Raw genomic sequence first — 20,714 nt, 5'->3', positions numbered from 1 at the left:
GCCGTTATCAGAAGACATTCTTTAATGCCAAGAACATCTTGCTCTATATTTGGGGTCATGCTCTTCACTGTCCTCCTTCCTTCAGGGCCATAAAGCTGGGTCCTCCTTTGCCAGATTGTAGCCAACAACATCTCATTTAGTTTGTTCAAACTGTAGGCTTGTTGCCCTAAAGAAGCACCAGTTTTATATTTTGCAGTATGCGACACTATTACAGACACAAAGGGCGGAATTTTCCCATCCCGCCCACCACGGGATTCGTAGCGGGCAAGGGGCAGACCATGGAAAGGTCTTTTGACTTCAGGCGGGATTTTCCAAACTTGGAGGAAGCGCGGCCGGAAACTCCCACCCAAAATGCCTGTTGTGACATCTTTTTACACACTCCCGAGGCAGGTTGTCTATCGAGAGGAGTGTAGCGCCTGCATGAACAAATAAAGACAATGATCTCCAAATGAGAGTCTTGTTGTGGATGGCTGAATTCCTGTAAGCCACTGAGTCGAGTTTGTTACCAATGCGGTTGTGATGGTAGGCTCAGGTTCGAGTACTCCAGATGTTTCCCTTATTGGATGCAACTGCCAGCATCTGTGGAGAGAGAATAGAGCCAACGTCGAGTCTAGATGACCCTTCGTCAGAGCCCACGAAGGGTCATCTAGACTGGAAACATTGGTTCTATTCTCTCTCCACAGATGCTGTCGGACCTGCTGAGATTTTCCTGCATTTTCTGTTTTTGTTTCAGATTCCAGCATCCGCAGTATTTTACTTTTTTACAGATGTGACTGCCGTTGCCTAATGTCTGACACAACTCAGTTGCGTGGGAGGATCAATCTTCTAACGTATTCCCAAAAGATCACAGTGAAGTAACAGACTGGACGCAACAGAGGAGAAAGGGAACAAACAGGCCATGGTAACTTTCTGACTGTATGCTGACACCAGGAAACCAAACCCTCTGGTATCCACAATGGAAGTTTGGGTATATGCTGCACAAAATATCTTTGCCATTATTTTAAATGGTTAGGAAATAAAGTGCAGTTGCACCGAAATTTCTCCAATGCATACGCAGCATTTGAGATTCCTTATGTATGTTCCCTGTTTATTGATTCCATCCCTTCAGTAAAAACTGCTGAAAGAATTAATAGATACAGCAGTAATATGATTAAAGATAATTTAAAGTTATCACTAGCAGCAGTAAGTTTCTCATATTTAAGTGGCTTATGAAAACCTGCAACCTCTCGAAGTAGACCCTGGGAGGGAGTAGATGTGACAGTACCTGTACCATGCTATTTTCAGGAATGGGGGTGATGGTCTTTATGGAAGATCGTAGTTGCTCCAGACATGAAGGAACATATTTATCAAAGAGAATGGTCAGGTTGGTTTTTTCTGACTGGTAAATCCTTGTGTCAATCCAACTGGTTACATATCTGTGTATTAAGAATCATAACGTTACGGCTACATGCAATTTTTCTTTCAGAAAATGCAAACATAAAGACCCTGGGATTATACAGAAACCTGCCGTAAGGGCTGAAGATTTGATTGTGATCTGGGTATATGTCAAATTCTGACCTTAAGTGAAAGTTTCCTTTTCAGGGCTGTGGGGGTTGAACTTCTGCACACACCTACAGGTCATCGATTAAAGGGGAATACGATCATCTAAGTCCTGGCTGATAATGGTAGAACAAAGTCCAGAGACTGATTGAGGCTTGCTGTGTAGAGATTTGAGTTTTTCTTACATTCTAAAGCTGCTTCTTGACATAGGATGAGGGAGTAGCCAGATTTCTATACTGGCACAAGCTTGGTGGGCCGAAGGGCCTGTACCTGTGCTGTATTGTTCTTTGTTCTATACTGCAGGGATGAGGTGCAGGAGACCTTGCCAGCATTTTGGATGTCTTTACAATTGGACACACTTAGATTTCTGCAAAGGAAAGGGATAGAGAAGACAAGGCAGGAATTTGCAAAGGAAGAGGAGTCAAGAACGTTTTTTTAAGAGCACGGGGATAGGGGTGATTGGTCCTGCCACTTTGCTGAAATGGTCCTAAACAAAACCACAAAAGACATCCGTTGCGACTGTGATCATCCTACATTTTCTTTCCTCCTTCTCCTCGACCTACACAATACAATACCTACAGGGCAGAAGAGGCCATTGAGCCTGCACCGACCACAATCCAACGCAGGCCTTATTCCCGTAATCCCACATGTTTACCCTGCTAATCCCCCTGACACGAGGGTAAATTTAGCATGACCAATCAACTTAACCCGCACTCTGCAGCCAACCACATCAACCTCCGCCTACACCTTCCTCTGTTGTCATATTCAGTCATTTAGTTCCACTCTTGGCTACCCCATCATTGGCAGCGCATCTTCAGTAACTGTTTTTCTTCCTACCCGCGTACCATTTCCTCAGCAGTTCCTCATTTATTTACTGCCTCCTGGCAGCATCAATAACCACAACTTTCATTTTAAAAACATCTTTATTCTTGTAACACAGGAGCACTCATGAACTAAATTTGACAACAAGCTACATAATAAGATATTTGAATTGATGACCAAACACTTTGTCAAAGATAGGCTTACGGAGCATTGTAAAGGAAAGAGAGACAGAAAAGTTTAAGGATGAAATTCCAGAGCTCAGAGCCCAAATTCCACTGACCTGTCAGGGCAGGCTGGAGGTGTACTGCAGCTTCTATTTCTTCTGTATTAATATAATGCCTCCATAAGTATAAAGTTACCTAGCCTTTGATTTACAGTAACAGGTCTGTCTCACTATGTGCTGAACAAAACGATTTGCACTGATCTAGCACCTTTCATGATCTCAGGATTTTGCTTTATTTTTGAAGTGCAATGGCACTGTTGTAACATAGGAAACATGTTAACTAACTTATGTACAGTATGCTCCCACAAGCAGCAAAGTGTTGATGCTAAGATAATCTGTTTTGGCGGTATCGATTGAGGGATAAATATGGGACATTTGGGATAACTCCCCTGCTCTTCGAAATAGTGCCATGAGATTTTTCCACCCACCCAAGACGCCAGACAGGGCCTCGGTTTAATCTCTCATCCAAAGCAAGCACCTCAAAGAGTGCAGCACACACTATTAGTGCTCTGGAGTGTTCATCTCAGTCTCCGGAGTGGGAGCTAAGCCCACAATACTCTGAGCAAAAGTGAGAGTGCCACAGCAAACATGAAACAAGCAAGCACAACCCATCAACTAAAAGGTGCGATGCAAAACATGCACAGACATTTGTATTATCACGAGCACAAATAAAAAAATCAATAACTCACGGATTCCAGCCCAAATCCTGGGGATTAACATATAAAATGCCCGCTCGGGAAACGGTGGCCGGTGTAGCTGTTTTTAAATGACTCACTTCAAACAAGAGGCGCATGGAAGGATTCAGTGGAATGCGTTCATTGCTGGCAAGTGTCAGGACCTGCATGCAAATATCAAAAAAAGCTTTTCAACACACACTACAATTTATAACAATAGTAAAATAGTTGAAGCTGAACGTTTTAAATGAAATAAAAAAGAAAATGCAAATATTTCTCCTCAAAACAAATTGATGACAAGAGAAGGTGTTGTGGAAACACTATAAAAATGTCAAACAGAAATTCAACTTCTCAAGACTCTGAAGTGAGGGAACAAATAAATCATAGGGTGAAGATCAGAGGAAGATTTTTATCCTCAGTCCCCTGGCTGATGGGTCTAGATGATTGGGTCACCTTCTCATTGTGGAACCTGCCTAATTTTCATTGTCATTCCATTGGCAATAGAATCAGCTGGATTCTAAAATGAACACGTGATCAGCTTGCCAGCTACAACCTAGGTGGCGATGTCAACATTTTTATCCCCTAACTCTTTAATGGTTGGGTTTCAGGTAGATGAAGCCAAAAAGGGCAAATTGGATTCTTCATTTTATATCGAGATCCTAAACATAGATGTAAGGAAGCAATATGGAACTCATAGAAGACATTGGTTAGGCCACTGATGCTTGCAGTTCCAGTCAATTTCAGCAAGGATACTTGAAACATAAAGGGCCCGATTTTACCAAAATTACGCGCCCAAAATCGCGATAAAGTCAGGCGCCAGGCGCCGAAGCAGATTTCTATTCAGCAGGGGAACCTCTGAAGCCCATCCTCCTCGACCGTCCTTCGCAGAACCCCCCCCGCTAACCACCCCGACAGATCCGCCTGGGAGGCAGGCCCCCCTCGGCAGAGCACACTCCCAACCTACTGGGACCGTGCTGGGACCAGAGTCCTGGCGAATCATATAACTAGGGCTGTAGATAGGGCTTTAAACTAAATAGTTGGGGGGGGGGGTTCAGTTGTATGGAGAATTAGAAAATCAAAGGTAAAGGAGAGGGTAGGAGTGCAGGTTAATGATGAGGACTTTCAACTAGTTAAAGGAGCCGAGGGCTCAGGAGAGGTTAGTAAAGTTTCCAGACCACGTAATAGAACAGAGAGTATAGAAGGTGGCAGGAATCTAACCTCAGGCAGAGTAAAAAAGGTGACAAGCATGAGAAGGGAGGTGGTCAACACAGTGCAAGGAGATGGTCTGGGGAAGAATAACCAGTCTGTGACAGGAAGGGACAGAGCATGCAAACAAAGGAATACACTAACAAATCGGGTCCAGGTAAGAAAAACTAACATAAAGACACTTTACCTGAATGCACGTAGCATTCGAAACAAAGTGAATGAGTTGACGGCACAAATCAGTACAAATGGGTATGATCTAGTGGCCATTACAGAAACGTGGTTGCAGGGTGACCAGGACTGGGAACTAAATATCCAGGGGTATCAGACAATTCGGAAGGATAGACAGGAAGGAAAAGGAGGTGGGGTAGCTCTGTTAATTAAGGATAACATCAGGGCGGTAGTGAGAGACGATATAGACTCTAAGGAGCAAAATGTGGAATCAATGTGGGTGGAGATAAGGAATAGTAAGGGGAAAAAGTCACTGGTGGGCGTAGTCTGCAGGCCCTCAAATAATAACTTCAAGGTGGGGCGGGCTATAAACAAACAAATAACAGATGCATGTAAAAATGGAACAGCAATAATCATGGAGGATTTTAACCTCCATATTGATTGGTCAACTCAAGTCGGACGCGGTGGACTTGAGGAAGAGTTCTTAGAATGCTGTCGCGATAGTTTCCTTGAACAGTATGTTACAGAACCTACGAGGGAGCAAGCTATCTTGGATCTGGTCCTGTGTAATGAGACAGGTAAAATTAATGATCTCCTTGTGAGGGATCCTCTTGGAATGAGTGATCACAATATGGATGGAGGGTGAGAAAGTAGGGTCCCAAACCAGTGTCCTCTGCTTGAACAAGGGGGATTACAATAGGATGAGGGCAGAGTTGGCTAATGTAGGCTGGGAACACAGACTAATTGGTGGGACAGTTGAGGAACAGTGGAGGATTTTTAAGGAGATTCTGTGCAATGTTCAGATGAAAACAAGATGAAAGAAAGGATCCAAGGCTGCTCCAGAGGCAGATTAGCTGCACCCAACATTGCCCATGCAAATCACATTCATAAGTAGGGGCACATCTGCCATGGAATGTGAGAGAAGAGTTGCCAATACAAACTTCTTTTCACTATGGTTGATTTCCCAGATTTAGTAATCTCCTTGAATCTTATTTCCAACCAAGTTCCACCACGGGGACAATTCTTCCAAGTTCACCACATGACTTCTGAACATTTGAGGACCTGGCTCATGGCTACAGGGACATCAACAATCCAGTTACAGATCACAAATGTATTATACAGGTCACTAATTGCTCACTAGGACACTGTAGTTTAATTACCTTTCCCATAGATAATTAGGCAGCACAAAGAAGGTGCTACATTATTTTCAGTTTGCAAGATTCTCCCAAGTTCATCCTCCGCCCCCCCCCCCATCCTCTCTCTCCCCCCCACCGCCCCCCCCCCCCCCCTCCTCCCCCCCGCCCTCTGCTGTTTTTTTCTTTCGTGCCCGGGCGTGCTGCTTCAGATTTTTTTTTCGAACTGCGCATGCGCAGTTCAGAGCTCCGATCGTTCCGACAGCGCTAAGCTCCGCCCACTGCACGGATCGGACCGGAGCCGGCAAGAAGCATATGGGCACGCTGCAAAGAGGATTCCGGGCTCGGATCTGTATTACGCCCGGACCCGGCCCTTAGGCTCCAAATGGTAAAATCGGGCCCAAAGGGTACAATGAAGAATCACTAAATTAGATCAAAAATGAGAGGGTATAACTGAAGACAGGCTTGAAAAAGTAGGGACTTTCTTCATTGAAGCAAAGGTTAAGAGGTTATAGAGTGCAATGTTATGAATTGGTAACTAGGGGACATAGACTCAGGCTTTTCACCAGATGAACAAAGGATGAAGTTTTTCTGTCCAGTTATTTGAACTTGAAATGCGAACACATATAGTTATTGGAACAGAGACAATAACATACTATTAATAATTTGAGAAATATTGGACAGAAGAAAGAATGAAATAAAGAAAAGAAACAGAAATACAAACTAATAAAAGATTTGAAGAGTTAGAATGGAACAGCCTCCTTTTATGTTATAACTTGTATGATACCATGGACACCAATTAACTCAAGAGAGAGAGAGAGAGAGAAAGAGAGAGAGATCAGCTCCAAAAATTCTAAATTGACTGCGAGGATGAAACTATAAAATGACTGTATCCGAATACTTTAGCATTACAACTACTGTGTGGATTTGCTGAGGGATGCTTCCCAAGACTCCAGCATTAAAATGGAAGCTTTGTAACTCCTAGGTGTTTTTATTATTGAGAAACTAGGGTGCAGAGTAGGACGCAATCAAGGTTGGAAATAGGAAGTGGCGAGGTAAATCAGGAAGTAATGGTTAGACAGTACCATACTTGGGTTTTCAAAACACAAAAATGTTGGAGGGGCAAGTGTAGTGATTCAGCCATAATATAGGCGGTCTGGTGATTGTGTGCACTGTAGGCATGCAATGTAGCTTAAACAAGTTTTTATTACTTGAGAAAACTGAGAAAAGACCATGGGGGGAATGCTTCCCAATTTGAGACTAAACACCATGGCGGTGTCGGACGGTGGAATGTTTCCCACTGCAGTGGCCGGCAGGAAACCAAACCAAACCTTCCGGACCCAACCTCATGAATTATGCACCCGGCTATTTCATGCTGTTTTCAGTGGTGGGGCAGGCCCAGGTGGCGTAGAGAACACTATCATGTCCAGGTGCCATATTGAAAAGGCACCAACAGCACTAAGTCACGATTGAAGAAAGAAGGTGGACCTCCTGAAAATGAAGATAGATCTCTGAGTACTCCAAGACTGGAAGATGGATCTTCTGAGAACAAAATGGATCTTCAGGAATATTCTGAATTTGGAAGATGGATGCCCTCCAGGCCATCTAGTCTGAAAGGTCTACCCGCAGATGCTCCCACTGCTGTGGTGTTCCAGGGTGGCAGGCAACCTCCATTCTGCATGCTAGGGGCAGCCCAGGCATTGTTCAGATGAGTCCAAGTATCTGCATGGGGGAGGCGGGCCTTCAGCTGCAGCCACCAATGAGATGCAAATGAGGATCACGCCAGTCCCTGGACGGATTTACCAACCCACCAAGGTGGGCACCAGCAGAAGATCCCATTGTAAATTCACACGAGCGTGAACCTAATTTCTGGACATCATGCCATATTCTCCCCCCACACTCACGATCGAACATACTGACGGGGCTTGGGAGTAGTCCACCCCATCATTCATGGGGATTTTTTGTAAGGAAAACAAATTTCCAGAAGAAAACGTATTCAGAATTCAGAGGCTAATAAATAGCATAGAACAGAAGTAAGTTTAAAAGCATACATCTAGGTATCAACAGCATCAGAGTGGCGGCACGGTAGCACAGTGGTTAGCACTGCTGCTTCACAGCTCCAGGGTCCTGGGTTCGATTCCCGGCTCGGGTCACTGTCTGTGTGGAGTTTGCACATTCTCCTCGTGTCTGCGTGGGTTTCCTCCGGGTGCTCCGGTTTCCTCCCACAGTCCAAAGATATGCGGGTTAGGTTGATTGGCCAGGTTAAAAATTGCCCCTTAGAGTTCTGGGATGCGTAGGTTAGAGGGATTAGTGGGTAAATATGTGGGGTAGGGCCTGGGTGGGATTGTGGTCGGTGCAGACTCGATGGGCCGAATGGCCTCCTTCTGCACTGTAGGGTTTCTATGATTTCTTCTATGAGTTCTTAATGGAGTCCTTAGTGGAGAGCAAAGGGTAGAATGGAGTTGATGGGATAAAATTGTTGTTGTTCTAATGGTTTGAATAGAACATGAACAGGGACTCTTTGCCTCAATCATCAAGGTAAGAGTGAAAGGAAAAGATAGATGAAAATAAGATTTTGCTTGTTAACATTAAGAGTAGATTTAAAAATAAAATGAAAGATTGTTAAGTAGACATGCTTCAGCTTATTAGGACATTTGTGAGATGGTAGGAATTACAAGAGAACAGAACAACACACATGCACATTTTTTGAATAGTTTAATCAATGGTTTCAGATGATAAGTGTCCATCTTGAGCATTTTGATAGTTCTTAGCACACTCTTATGCTACTCTGTACGGAAAGCATTATCTACCTTATTATCATCCATAACTGTGTTTAGTGACTCAATCCACATGGGATCAATATCGCCATCCAGCACAATCCATTTTGGACCATCGTGAGTGATATTGGCTTGCTCTCTCATGATAGAAGAAAAAAGGCCTGCGAACAACAGAAATATAGAGGAATTTCAGGGTTATGCACAGCTTTATTAAACTAACTTTCAACTACATTTCAAGATTTTTCTGCCTGCCAAAAAATTACAACATGCAAAAAAGCTGAGAGTGTAATGTCCATTCAGATTTCACAGCTGCCTGTTTTTTTCAGAAGGCAAGGAGCTATACAAAGCAGCATGGTCTGTGCTGAGTTAACACATTTTTACCTGGGATTTTAAGAGAATTGCTACAATTAGTCTTAGGGCCTCCAGGCCAGGAAATAGGAAAATGATTTGGCCCTGGATGGCCAGCCCGCAATACCTCCTATAGTGAATAAACATTAGACAGGACAGGATTTAACAAGGTAAATTTGACTGGCAGTGCTCAATTTAGAAAAAAAAACACCCAATTCAGATGGGATGTAGCCCTGGTTGCTGAGGGAAGTAAAGGTGTCTATGGCCACAATCTTTCAATTCTCCTTGGATATGGAACTGATAAGAGGACTGGAGGGTTGCAAATGTTACATCCCTGTTCAAAATAAGGGAGAGGGATAAACCAGGTCTCAGGCACAACAGTTTAAGTCGATGGTGGAGAAACTTCTAAGGGTGTGATTGGGGATAAAATTGTCATTAGGAAAAATATGGATGAATAAATAACAGTTGCTGTGGTAAAAAGATGGCCACTTCATTCGGTAAGCTTCCAGTAAGCAAAGTTTTTATTTAAGCATATGCTGGAGTGTGTGCAGCCGGAACTTTATGACTCTTCACGCCAGTGGGATCTTCTGGTCCCACCAATGGAGCACTCCCACCATATGTTTTCCGTTGGCATGGGGTGGAATCAATGAGAGATCCCATTGACAGCAGATTTCACTGCCTGCCAATGGCGCACCACCTCCTGTTTGGAAGAACAGGAATGTGGAATTACGATTATGCAGCTCCGAACAGGCAAGAGCATATCTGAACTTGGTGGACATGTTGGACGGTCAGGGTTCCCCTCTGGAAAGAATCCCAGGACATCTTTGGGATTGTTAAAAATAAATTTGATTCTGCACTTTTAATGCACAAACTCATAGGAATTGTCAAGCTGTCAAAGAATTGTCCAGTTATCGAGGAAGTGTCAAAGCTGTCAATGGAGTGTCGAAGGTTACTAGGCCAGTTGGCATGGAGGAGATAAGGCTGAAGAATGGTGGATGGCAGCAATGGGCTGGTATAGGTGATATGAGGGGCCATGGGGTTGGGTAGAGGGGCATAGGTTGGCTTAGGGAAATGAAGGGCCAAGCAAGGTGAGCAGGAGGAATGAAGGTTGGCATGGATGAGGCATAATGCATGGTTGAGAGTGTGTGGGAAGAGTAGTGTGGGTTAGTTCTCATTTTAATCTTTTATTTTATTTATTTAAACATACTGCTGGAGCACAGAGACTGATCTTCCACCCAGCCCACTTCTGCACCCAGCAGACTCAGTCCAGGGTCCCCCACCCTAATTCCTATTTCAGCCGGTTCTTTATGAGCAAAAATCTGACCTGTGGACAGACATTTTTAAAAGTCGGGTTCGCAAAGCCAGGAAATTGCCTGACTCTGCATACCCGACTGGGATGAACATCTGTGCCTATGTTAAGTTGTTGTACGACTAGTATATGAGACCACTCTGCCAATTCCGGCACTTGTCCCCTGATGTTAACGATATGACTGAGTAGCAGCAGATTTCAACAGATTATTAACAACAAGGGATGCTGGGAGAGTGCGGGAAAATAGTGTTGAAATAGAAGATCAGTCATGACCTCACTGAATGGTGGAGTGGGCTCCAAGGGCTGAATGGCCTACCCCAGTCGCTTGTTCTTATGTGGGCTCTGTATGATAAGCTGGGCTGGGTGTGCCTTTGTTGTGTCTGAAGCTTCAGTCAATGTCAGGTGATCCATCTGGTTTTGGTTTTATTGGGTATTTTCATTGTGGCTTCAGTGACAGTTCAGAGGGCAGTTAAGAGTTAATAATATTGTTGTCAGTCCGGATGCACTAACAGACAAGACCAGGTAAGGACGACAGATTTACTTCCCTGAAGGACGCTGGATGGACCAGATGTGTCTTTACAACAATCTGGTAGTTGCACAGAACCCCATTACTGATAGTAACATATTTTATTTCCGATTTACTTAATGAAGTGAATGTAAATTCTCCAGCTGCTGTGCTGGGATTTGAACTCATGTCTCTGGATCATTAGTTTGGGCCTTTGGATTTTTAGTTGCGTCACATAACAACTATGGTACTGCAGTCTATAGATACTGAAACTAGATTCTCAAAAGTTCACAAGTATTTCACTCCCCAATCCTGACATCCCTCACCCTGATGACTAGAAAAGTGAAATGCCGAGAGATTAAAAATGCTGCTCTGCTGCAGGATATCATCAACTGATGCACTTTTATGCCTCTATTTTCATTGATGTAATTGAGGAATGAACATGGATTGTAATTTAATAATCTTTTGAATATTTGGTAGCAGTAAGGTGCTTCTTATTGGTAAATCAAATAGATGAATGCCTTCATCCATAATCCTGACTCCAGTTTTATCAGCAGAGCTACGACTGTTCAAGCTCACAGTTTTTGGAATACTTGCCATCCTTCCACTCTCGGGTTGCAGGATATATAAAACCAAACATCTCATCTGTGCTGACGGCCTTTGGGTTAAGGTCATTCCAGACAGGTTTTCGTTTCATGTTTACATATGTCCTGTACAAAGTCTTTAATATCTGTACATCAAAAGAATATTAATCCACATGTTAATTATTAAAGTGGAACACATTACACAAGTTTCATCGTTAAGTCATTTGACTTTTCTATTAAAAATCAATTTTTGTAAAGAAATACATTTTGATGCGAAAGTAAAGTTTATTTATTAGTCACAAGTAGGCTTACATTAACTGCAATGAAGTTACTGTGAAAATCCCCTAATCACCACACATCAGCACCTGTTCGGGTACACTGAGGGAGAATTTAATATGGCCAATGCACCTAACCAGCACGTCTTTCGGACTGTGGGAGGAAACCGGAGCACCCGGAGGAAACCCACAGAGGCACAGGGAGAACATGCAGACTCTGCACAGACAGTGACCCATGCCGGAAACTGAACCCTGGTCCCTGGCACTGTGAAGTAGCAGTACTACCCACTGCACCATCATGCATACTGATTGCTGACTCTGTAGTAATACTGATGGTGATTATTTCCCATGAGCATCCTAAACTTTACTGTACCACTCCATAAGACAGGTTGGCCACGTTGCTTCTATTGTACAATTTCCAATTTTCCTTCCATTTCCCTAGATCCCTTCATAAACATATTCACCAAGTACCTTTCTTCCTTTTAACTGATTCTGTCTTTTGGGGCATGCATTCTACTTTCACACAACACTGTGGGGTTGATAATGTGAAGGTGCTAAAAGTCTCAGTGACTGTCCTCTAATAACAACTCAAAAACAGAGGCCTGGGTCTCTCAGTGTGTAATGAAATGTTATGATATTAGGAAAATCAGTGTGCTTAAGAGCAATATGCATCCCTTAATAACTGATAATGGTGATATTGCCAATGAAAATAAGAAAATGATAGTTGAATAATTACTTTACACCAGTATTTACCACAGAGCATTCCAAACATCCCAAGGAAACTAATATTGAATCAGGATGGAGGACACTAAAAAATCTAAGCAAAATAACAGAATGAAGAAAATAATTGTCCTAAAGTGTGACAAATCCCAAATGGTCCCCACTCCAGGATTGTAAAGGAGGTAGGTGAGAGCATTGCAGATGCCCTAATCATGATCTACTAAAGTTTTGTCGATTCAGGTACCATCCCTTTAGATTGGAAAATTGTACTTGCTATTCCGCTTTTTAAAAAAGTTGAAAAAGGGAAACTGGGAAATTATAATGTGGAGTTGCCAGCGTTGAACTGGGATAGGTGCAGTAAGTAGTGTCACAACATCAGGTGAGTGATAAAGCAGCAGTGCTTTATCACCTGAAAAAAGAGCAGCGCTCCGAAAGCTCGTGCTACCAAATAAACCTGTTGGACTTTAACCTGGTGACGTGAGACCACTTACTGGGGAATTATAGAACAGTTAGCCTAATGTCTGTTTTTGGGAAATTACTCGAGTCTATAATTAAGCATGGAGTAAGTGGACACATTCACATTTTTGAGCTGAACAAAGAAAGTCCATATGGATTTGTAAAGGGCAGATCATGCCTGATGAATCTGATTTGAAGAGGTGCCTGAAGTAGGGCAATAGCAGACAGAAAGTAGGAATAGTGGGAAGGTACTCAAATTGGTAGGATGTGGTTAGTGGCATTTCATGAGGATCTGTATTGGAGCCAGGCTGCGTATGCAGGATGATGGCGCTTAGATGGTTATGTGCCCTTGAAGACAGGTCTAGGATTTGGGGGTGAGAGACTGGCAGACAGGCTCCAGTGCAAGGCAGGAGTGGTGTGGCTTGGTGGGCAGGTAGTGCTGATTGGCACCTTCTGATTGTTTGAGTAATTCTTGGGGACGGGAAGTTGCCCTTAATAACGTCAGCACTAGAGGCAGCCACTGAATTGGATGCCATTGCCAACATGTGGCTCTTTGAAACTCAAAATCAATGTCGGAGTAAACAAAGACCATTTGAGCACAAATACAATTTCAACAAAATTATCTAACAAATGCAAGACCATAGTGAACACCCGGGTTATAGTGAGCAGCATCTTGTCATAGTGAACACCCGGGTTACAGCGAGCAGCATCTTGTCATAGTGAACACCCGGGTTACAGCGAGCAGCATCTTGTCATAGTGAACACCCGGGTTATAGTGAGCAGCATCTTGTCATAGTGAACACCCGGGTTATAGTGAGCAGCATCTTGTCATAGTGAACACCCGGGTTACAGCGAGCAGCATCTTGTCATAGTGAACACCCGGGTTACAGCGAGCAGCATCTTGTCATAGTGAACACCCGGGTTATAGTGAGCAGCATCTTGTCATAGTGAACACCCGGGTTACAGCGAGCAGCATCTTGTCATAGTGAACACCCGGGTTATAGTGAGCAGCATCTTGTCATAGTGAACACCCGGGTTATAGTGAGCAGCATCTTGTCATAGTGAACACCCGGGTTACAGCGAGCAGCATCTTGTCATAGTGAACACCCGGGTTACAGCGAGCAGCATCTTGTCATAGTGAACACCCGGGTTACAGCGAGCAGCATCTTGTCATAGTGAACACCCGGGTTACAGCGAGCAGCATCTTGTCATAGTGAACACCCGGGTTACAGCGAGCAGCACCTTGTCATAGTGAACACCCGGGTTACAGCGAGCAGCATCTTGTCATAGTGAACACCCGGGTTACAGCGAGCAGCATCTTGTCATAGTGAACACCCGGGTTACAGCGAGCAGCATCTTGTCATAGTGAACACCCGGGTTACAGCGAGCAGCATCTTGTCATAGTGAACACCCGGGTTACAGCGAGCAGCATCTTGTCATAGTGAACACCCGGGTTACAGCGAGCAGCATCTTGTCATAGTGAACACCCGGGTTACAGCGAGCAGCATCTTGTCATAGTGAACACCCGGGTTACAGCGAGCAGCATCTTGTCATAGTGAACACCCGGGTTACAGCGAGCAGCATCTTGTCATAGTGAACACCCGGGTTACAGCGAGCAGCATCTTGTCATAGTGAACACCCGGGTTACAGCGAGCAGCATCTTGTCATAGTGAACACCCGGGTTACAGCGAGCAGCATCTTGTCATAGTGAACACCCGGGTTACAGCGAGCAGCATCTTGTCATAGTGAACACCCGGGTTACAGCGAGCAGCATCTTGTCATAGTGAACACCCGGGTTACAGCGAGCAGCATCTTGTCATAGTGAACACCCGGGTTACAGCGAGCAGCATCTTGTCATAGTGAACGCCCGGGTTATAGCGAGCAGCATCTTGTCATAGTGAACGCCCGGGTTATAGCGAGCAGCATCTTGTCATAGTGAACGCCCGGGTTATAGCGAGCAGCATCTTGTCATAGTGAACGCCCGGGTTATAGCGAGCAGCATCTTGTCATAGTGAACACCCGGGTTATAGCGAGCAGCATCTTGTCATAGTGAACACCCGGGTTATAGCGAGCAGCACCTTGTCATAGTGAACACCCGGGTTATAGCGAGCAGCATCTTGTCATAGTGAACACCCGGGTTATAGTGAGCAGCATCTTGTCATAGTGAACACCCGGGTTACAGCGAGCAGCATCTTGTCATAGTGAACACCCGGGTTACAGCGAGCAGCATCTTGTCATAGTGAACACCCGGGTTACAGCGAGCAGCATCTTGTCATAGTGAACACCCGGGTTACAGCGAGCAGCATCTTGTCATAGTGAACACCCGGGTTACAGCGAGCAGCATCTTGTCATAGTGAACACCCGGGTTATAGCGAGCAGCATCTTGTCATAGTGAACACCCGGGTTATAGCGAGCAGCATCTTGTCATAGTGAACACCCGGGTTATAGCGAGCAGCATCTTGTCATAGTGAACACCCGGGTTATAGCGAGCAGCATCTTGTCATAGTGAACACCCGGGTTATAGCGAGCAGCATCTTGTCATAGTGAACACCCAGGTTATAGTGAGCAGCATCTTGTCATAGTGAACACCCGGGTTATAGTGAGCAGCATCTTGTCATAGTGAACACCCAGGTTATAGTGAGCAGCATCTTGTCATAGTGAACACCCAGGTTATAGCGAGCAGCATCTTGTCATAGTGAACACCCGGGTTATAGTGAGCAGCATCTTGTTATAGTGAACACCCGGGTTATAGCGAGCAGCATCTTGTCATAGCGGATACCCGGGTTATAGCGGATACCCGGGTTATAGCGAGCAGCATCTTGTCATAGTGAACACCCAGGTTATAGCGGATACCCGGGTTATAGCGGATACCCGGGTTATAGCGGATACCCGGGTTATAGCAGATACCCGCATTATAGTGAGCAGCATCTTGTCATAGTGGATACCTGAGTTATAGTGGATGCCCGGGTTATAGTGAGCAACATCTGGTCATAGTGAATACCCGCGTTATAGTGAGCAGCATCGTGTCACCTCAGTCCTTGCCAAAATGACAGGATCATTAGGAAGCCCGAACTTGGCCAAATTCACCAGTGGGCTTAGCCATGGCTCGTTAACTAAGTCATGAAATCAGTATTCTGATTTTGGGTTTCCCAACCATCCTGGAGGGATGATGCAATGAATGAGTCAAAGAAAGGTTTTGACTTAAAGGGGCGCCTGCAGGACTCACAACGGAAACAGTGAATGAGGCCGTGAAAGGAAAACAAATGCTCTCATGATGGAAGCAAGCAGTGGGTAGGCTGCCCCTCTGTTCTCGGATGTTTCCTGGAGGTAATGATGGACGGCAGTGAGGGCCAGGAGTGAAATCCTCTTCCCCGAGGATAGGAGGTGAAGGCCAGTCAGGCTGAGCAAGCAGGTTTGGCTGAAAGCAGCAGAGGCTGCGAACAACACCAGGACCTGGATCCACTGTTGGAAAACATGGAACATTGGCTTAGCAGCAAGAGTAGGCCATGCCAACCCTTCAAACCTGCTCTACCATGCAATATCATGGCTGATCCGAATGTGGTCTCACCTCCATTTTCCTGTCTGTCTCCCACAATCCCAGACTCCATGTCTAACCCTGCCTTGAATTGAATGACCCTGCTTCAAGGGAAGAGGGTTCCCCAGACCCACAATCCTCAAGAGAAAAAGTAATTACTTTTCACCTCCGTCTTAAAAGGGAGACCTCTTCTTTTTAAACTGTGTCCACTAGCTCTTGTACCCTCCCACAAAAGGAAACATCCTCCCCAATATCTACCCTATCAAGTCTCCTCAGCAGTTTATATGTTTCAATAAGATCACCTTTCATTCTTCTAAACTTCAACAGATATAGGCCCCACCGGTTCAACCTTTCTTCCTAAGATAAGACCTTCCCAGGTATAAGTGAAGTGAACCTTCTGTGTGCTGCTTTTAACTTTCAACAAAGGAGCCCAAAACTGTACACATACTCTGCACCACCTAGTTCTGCAATCTCTCTCAATTTAAATAAAATACTGTTTTTTAACTCTTCCTACCCAAGTAGACAAGTTCACATTTTTCCACATTGTACGCCATCTGCTAAATTTTTGCCCACTCACTTAATCTGTCTAAATCCTTTCGTAGACTCTTTACCTCCTCTTGACAACTTATTTTCCCACAATTCTTGGTGCCATCAGCAGATTTAGCTTCCATACATTCAATTCACTCATTCACTTAGTTACAGTTTGCCAACCTGAAAAGGACCTGTTTAACCCTGCTTTCTAATTTCTGTTGTTCAAACAATCCTCCATCCATGCTAATATCCCACATTAGGAACTACTTTGCGTTGCAACCTTTTAGATGGAAACTTATCAAGTGCTTTTTGCAAAAACAAGTACACTGCATCTACAGGTTCCCTTCTTCAATGTCACTTGTTACGCCCTCAAAGAACTAACAGATTTCCCTTTCACAAAACCATGTTGTCTCTACCTGACCCCATTATGATTTTCTCAGTATCCTGCTATAACCTACTTAATAATGGATTCTAGCCATTTCCCCATGACAGATGTTCAGCTAACTGGCCTCTCACACTCAATTTTCTGCCCTCTCTCACTGCAGAGGAGGAGCCACAATTCCAGAGAGAGGCAGAGAATCATGGCTAGATCTGCAATGGAGTAGAAGGCCCTAGAGATCGGCAGAATGGAATAAGTATCTGGTGACAGTAATGACGAGATGACGGTGCCCCAAAAACCTGGTGACAATATTAGATGATGCACTGTTTCTGGCACTTAACTGTCACTCATAGTGAACTGAAGTCACCAATATATGAGCTCTCTCAATCTGCACTATGCCAGATTTGTAACCTGATTCCACCTACTTTCAGCACATGTGTCTTTCAACTCTGAAAGGTCCTTCACAGATCCCCGTGGAGAGGATGCAGGGGCGGCATGGTGGCACACTGCTGCCTCACAGCACCAGGGACCTGGGTTCAATTCCGGCCTCGGGTCACTGTCTGTGTGGAGTTTGCACATTCTCCCCATGTCTGCGTGGTTTCCTCCCACTCTCCAAAGATGTGCGAGTTAGGTTGATTGGCAATGCTAAATTGACCCTAGTGTCAGGGGGATCAGCAGGGTAAATATGCAGGGTTGCGGGAATAGGGCCTGGGTGGGATTGTGGTTGGTGCAGACTCGATGAGCCGAATGGCCTTCTTCTGCACTGTAGGGATTCTGTGATTGGCGTTCTGAGGATGCACCATCACATGACTCCTGCATAGCTTCCACTAGCACAGATAATAAACAACTTGGTGGGTTGGGCACCACGGATAGGTAGGGTGGAATATGGTAAGCGACTCATTAAATGTGAATAGAAGTGGGTGCTGTAGAGGAGGCAGCAGTGCAGAGCACAGGTAGGATGGTGCAGGATGCCTCAAACTCTGCTCAGCTGTACATGGATGCGAAGCATCAGGTCATGCATGAAGAAGAAACGTGTGGAACAGCAACAGGAAATGCATACACCACTGTCAACATTTCCAGAGACAGTGCACATTGCTGGAGAGAGAATGAAGGAGTCCATCTGAAACAATAGGGCCAGGAGATCTCGTGCATTGGCAGTATGTTCACCTCCAAGGAAAGTGTGGCTACTGCATGGGGAATCTAATGATGTAGGCCTCCAAGTGCAAGCTGAACCTGAGCAATGGCTGCACACTTTGGCTGCCACTTTACACATGATGGAGCAAAGCCTCACCTTGGCGGTTCAAAGGCCCACTGCCATGCAGCAAAGTGCACTCCAACTCTTGGCCATCAGAAAAGTGCAGCTGGGCCATGAGAGGAAAGATGGAGAAAGGGTTCAAGGTAGTGTGACTCTTAACAAGGCCGTCCCACTCCTTATCCCTTGCTCCCCAACCACCAGTGAGAGGTGCCTACACTGCCTCCCACTCAGGCAAAGATTGAACGGTCTACTGCAGGATTACTTTGGCCTCTAAACCCCAGAAGACATCTGTGACAGGCACCTTGCGTGTCAGAGTTGGGAAATGAGTAGCCTGCCTCCAGCTCTGCTGAAGCCTCAAGGGTTGTACCATGCAGAAGTAGTAAAAAGCATTAAGAGGATGTAATCTAAGCTGCACAATGGAATTCTTGGGTGCTCATTAAAAAATGTTAATGTTTTAATCATAATCTTTATTTCAATGAAAGCAGTAGTCCATGTGAACTCGACATTCTCATGGCTTCTACTTTGTTGAATGCCCTATTAACCCTGGAATAATGAATCTTGATGAGGAAGAAAGGCTGTGACTGAGGTGGGCAGCTGATGGACTGTACAAATGAGCTGTGCTGGGGCTGGGGGTAGTGGTACAGTGGTTTTGATGGCATTCTTAGATTTATGCAAGCACACTCACGTGAGGCATGCCTGGCTGAGTTCATAACGGGCTTCACTGGTAGTCGGGTGTGTGGCTGCAGGAACTATGGGCTTGTTAGGAAGGGCACAACGGACTACAACAATCCTAAAGATTCTTAATGGGATGTACCAGAATCTCATCTTGTGCCAGCCAATGGCTTGCTCTGTTGTAACCCTGGTGATAATATGGTTCCTGTTATATGTCTCCTCTGATTCAGTGGAAGTGTCCCTCACAGGGGATAGCAGCCAGGCCTTTAATGGCCTTTGTCTCCCAGCAGCCAGATGCTGTATGGTGAAGAGAACATCTGTGGCAGGTTTGTTTGGTGAAAAATGAAGCACTCATGGCAGCTCCCTGGATACTCAGAATCACAGAATTGTTACAAGTACAGAAGGAGACCATTTGGTCTATTGCATCTGCACTGGTTCTCCAAATGAGCATCGTGATGTTGTGCCATTCCCCTGCCTTCTCCCTGTACCCCTGCACATTGTCTCTATTCAAATAATCATCTAATGCCCTCTTGAATGGCTCAACTGAACCTGCCTCCACCACTCTTCCAGGCAATGCATTCCAGACCCAAACCACTTGTTGGTTGAAGAAGTTTTTCCTCCATCACATTTGCTTCTTTTGCAAATCACTTTTAAATCTGTGCGCTCTCATTCTTGATCCATTTATGAGTGGACTTGTGCAGACACACGTGGTCACCATGCAGTGATCAGAAAGAGACTGGATATTAGGCGATTGAAAGTCTTTCTGATTCATGAAGACTCCAAGCTGATCTGAGGGAGTCTTGACTGCCACATATGTGTAATCAATCACCCCTTGTGACTATGAAAATTCGTTCAATGTAGTGAAGCCAACCGTGCTCCCAGCTTGAGTGGTCTCATTTGTAGCTAAGATGAGGTAGCAGGCAGTCTTGACAGACAAAGCATTCCTGACCTGGGTGACACTGTATGGACCACAAACTGTGATATCCTGGATATATCTCAAGCAGATCCCTGGGATGAGATGGAGGCAAAGAAATTCAGGACTATGGTGACCTTGTTGACGACTTGCAATGCATGGCCGGCACAGTGGTTAGCACTGCTGCCACATAGCGCCAGGCTCCCAGATTCAATTCTGGCCTTGGATGATTGTCTCCGTGTCTGCGTAGTTTCCTCCAGGTGCTCCGGTTTCTTCCCACATCCCAAAGATATGCAGTTTAGGTTGATTGGCTACGCTAATTGCTCCTTAGTGTCAGGGAGATTAGTGGGGCAAATACGTGGGGTTACTGGGATAGGGCCTGAGTGAGATTGTTGTTGGTGCAGGCTCGATGGGCTGCATGGCCTCCTTCTCCACTGGAGAGATTCTATGGCCGCTTGGCTCTCTTGGGCAGGTGTATGGCTCTACGGGCTGCAGATGTCTGCAACTACCTGGCACAAGAGCCTTTGCTTCCTGAGGCAACATTGTTCTGACAAGTTGAGGAAATTCATAGTTGACGTATATCCTGTGTTGGATATATCATCTTCATTGAGCTGTAGATCCTCATACATCCCCTCTATTCTGTGGAGCGGCAAGTGGTTGCAGACGAGAAAGTTGCTGCTACTCTAGCTG

The 20,714-nt window shown here is 45.1% G+C and overlaps 1 protein-coding gene across 1 annotated transcript in view; it reads right to left on the bottom strand.

The window, feature by feature from the left end:
* LOC144503618 (dynein axonemal heavy chain 11-like) overlaps positions 1–20,714 on the bottom strand; it is a 383,758-nt gene that overhangs the window by 199,184 nt on the left and 163,860 nt on the right. The window contains exons 40-43 of the mRNA XM_078228239.1: positions 11,295–11,434; positions 8,576–8,723; positions 3,274–3,422; positions 1,265–1,415 (exon numbers count right to left, since the gene is read on the bottom strand). Coding sequence (XP_078084365.1) covers positions 1,265–1,415; positions 3,274–3,422; positions 8,576–8,723; positions 11,295–11,434 — 588 coding nt within the window. The remainder of the gene's footprint in view (positions 1–1,264; positions 1,416–3,273; positions 3,423–8,575; positions 8,724–11,294; positions 11,435–20,714) is intronic.

This window comes from Mustelus asterias, chromosome 2 (assembly GCF_964213995.1).
Source record: "Mustelus asterias chromosome 2, sMusAst1.hap1.1, whole genome shotgun sequence".
In the NCBI taxonomy this organism is placed as follows: Eukaryota; Metazoa; Chordata; class Chondrichthyes; order Carcharhiniformes; family Triakidae; genus Mustelus; species Mustelus asterias.
The sequence above is the reverse complement of the archived record's forward strand: the minus strand, read 5'-3'. Positions and strand labels throughout refer to the sequence as shown.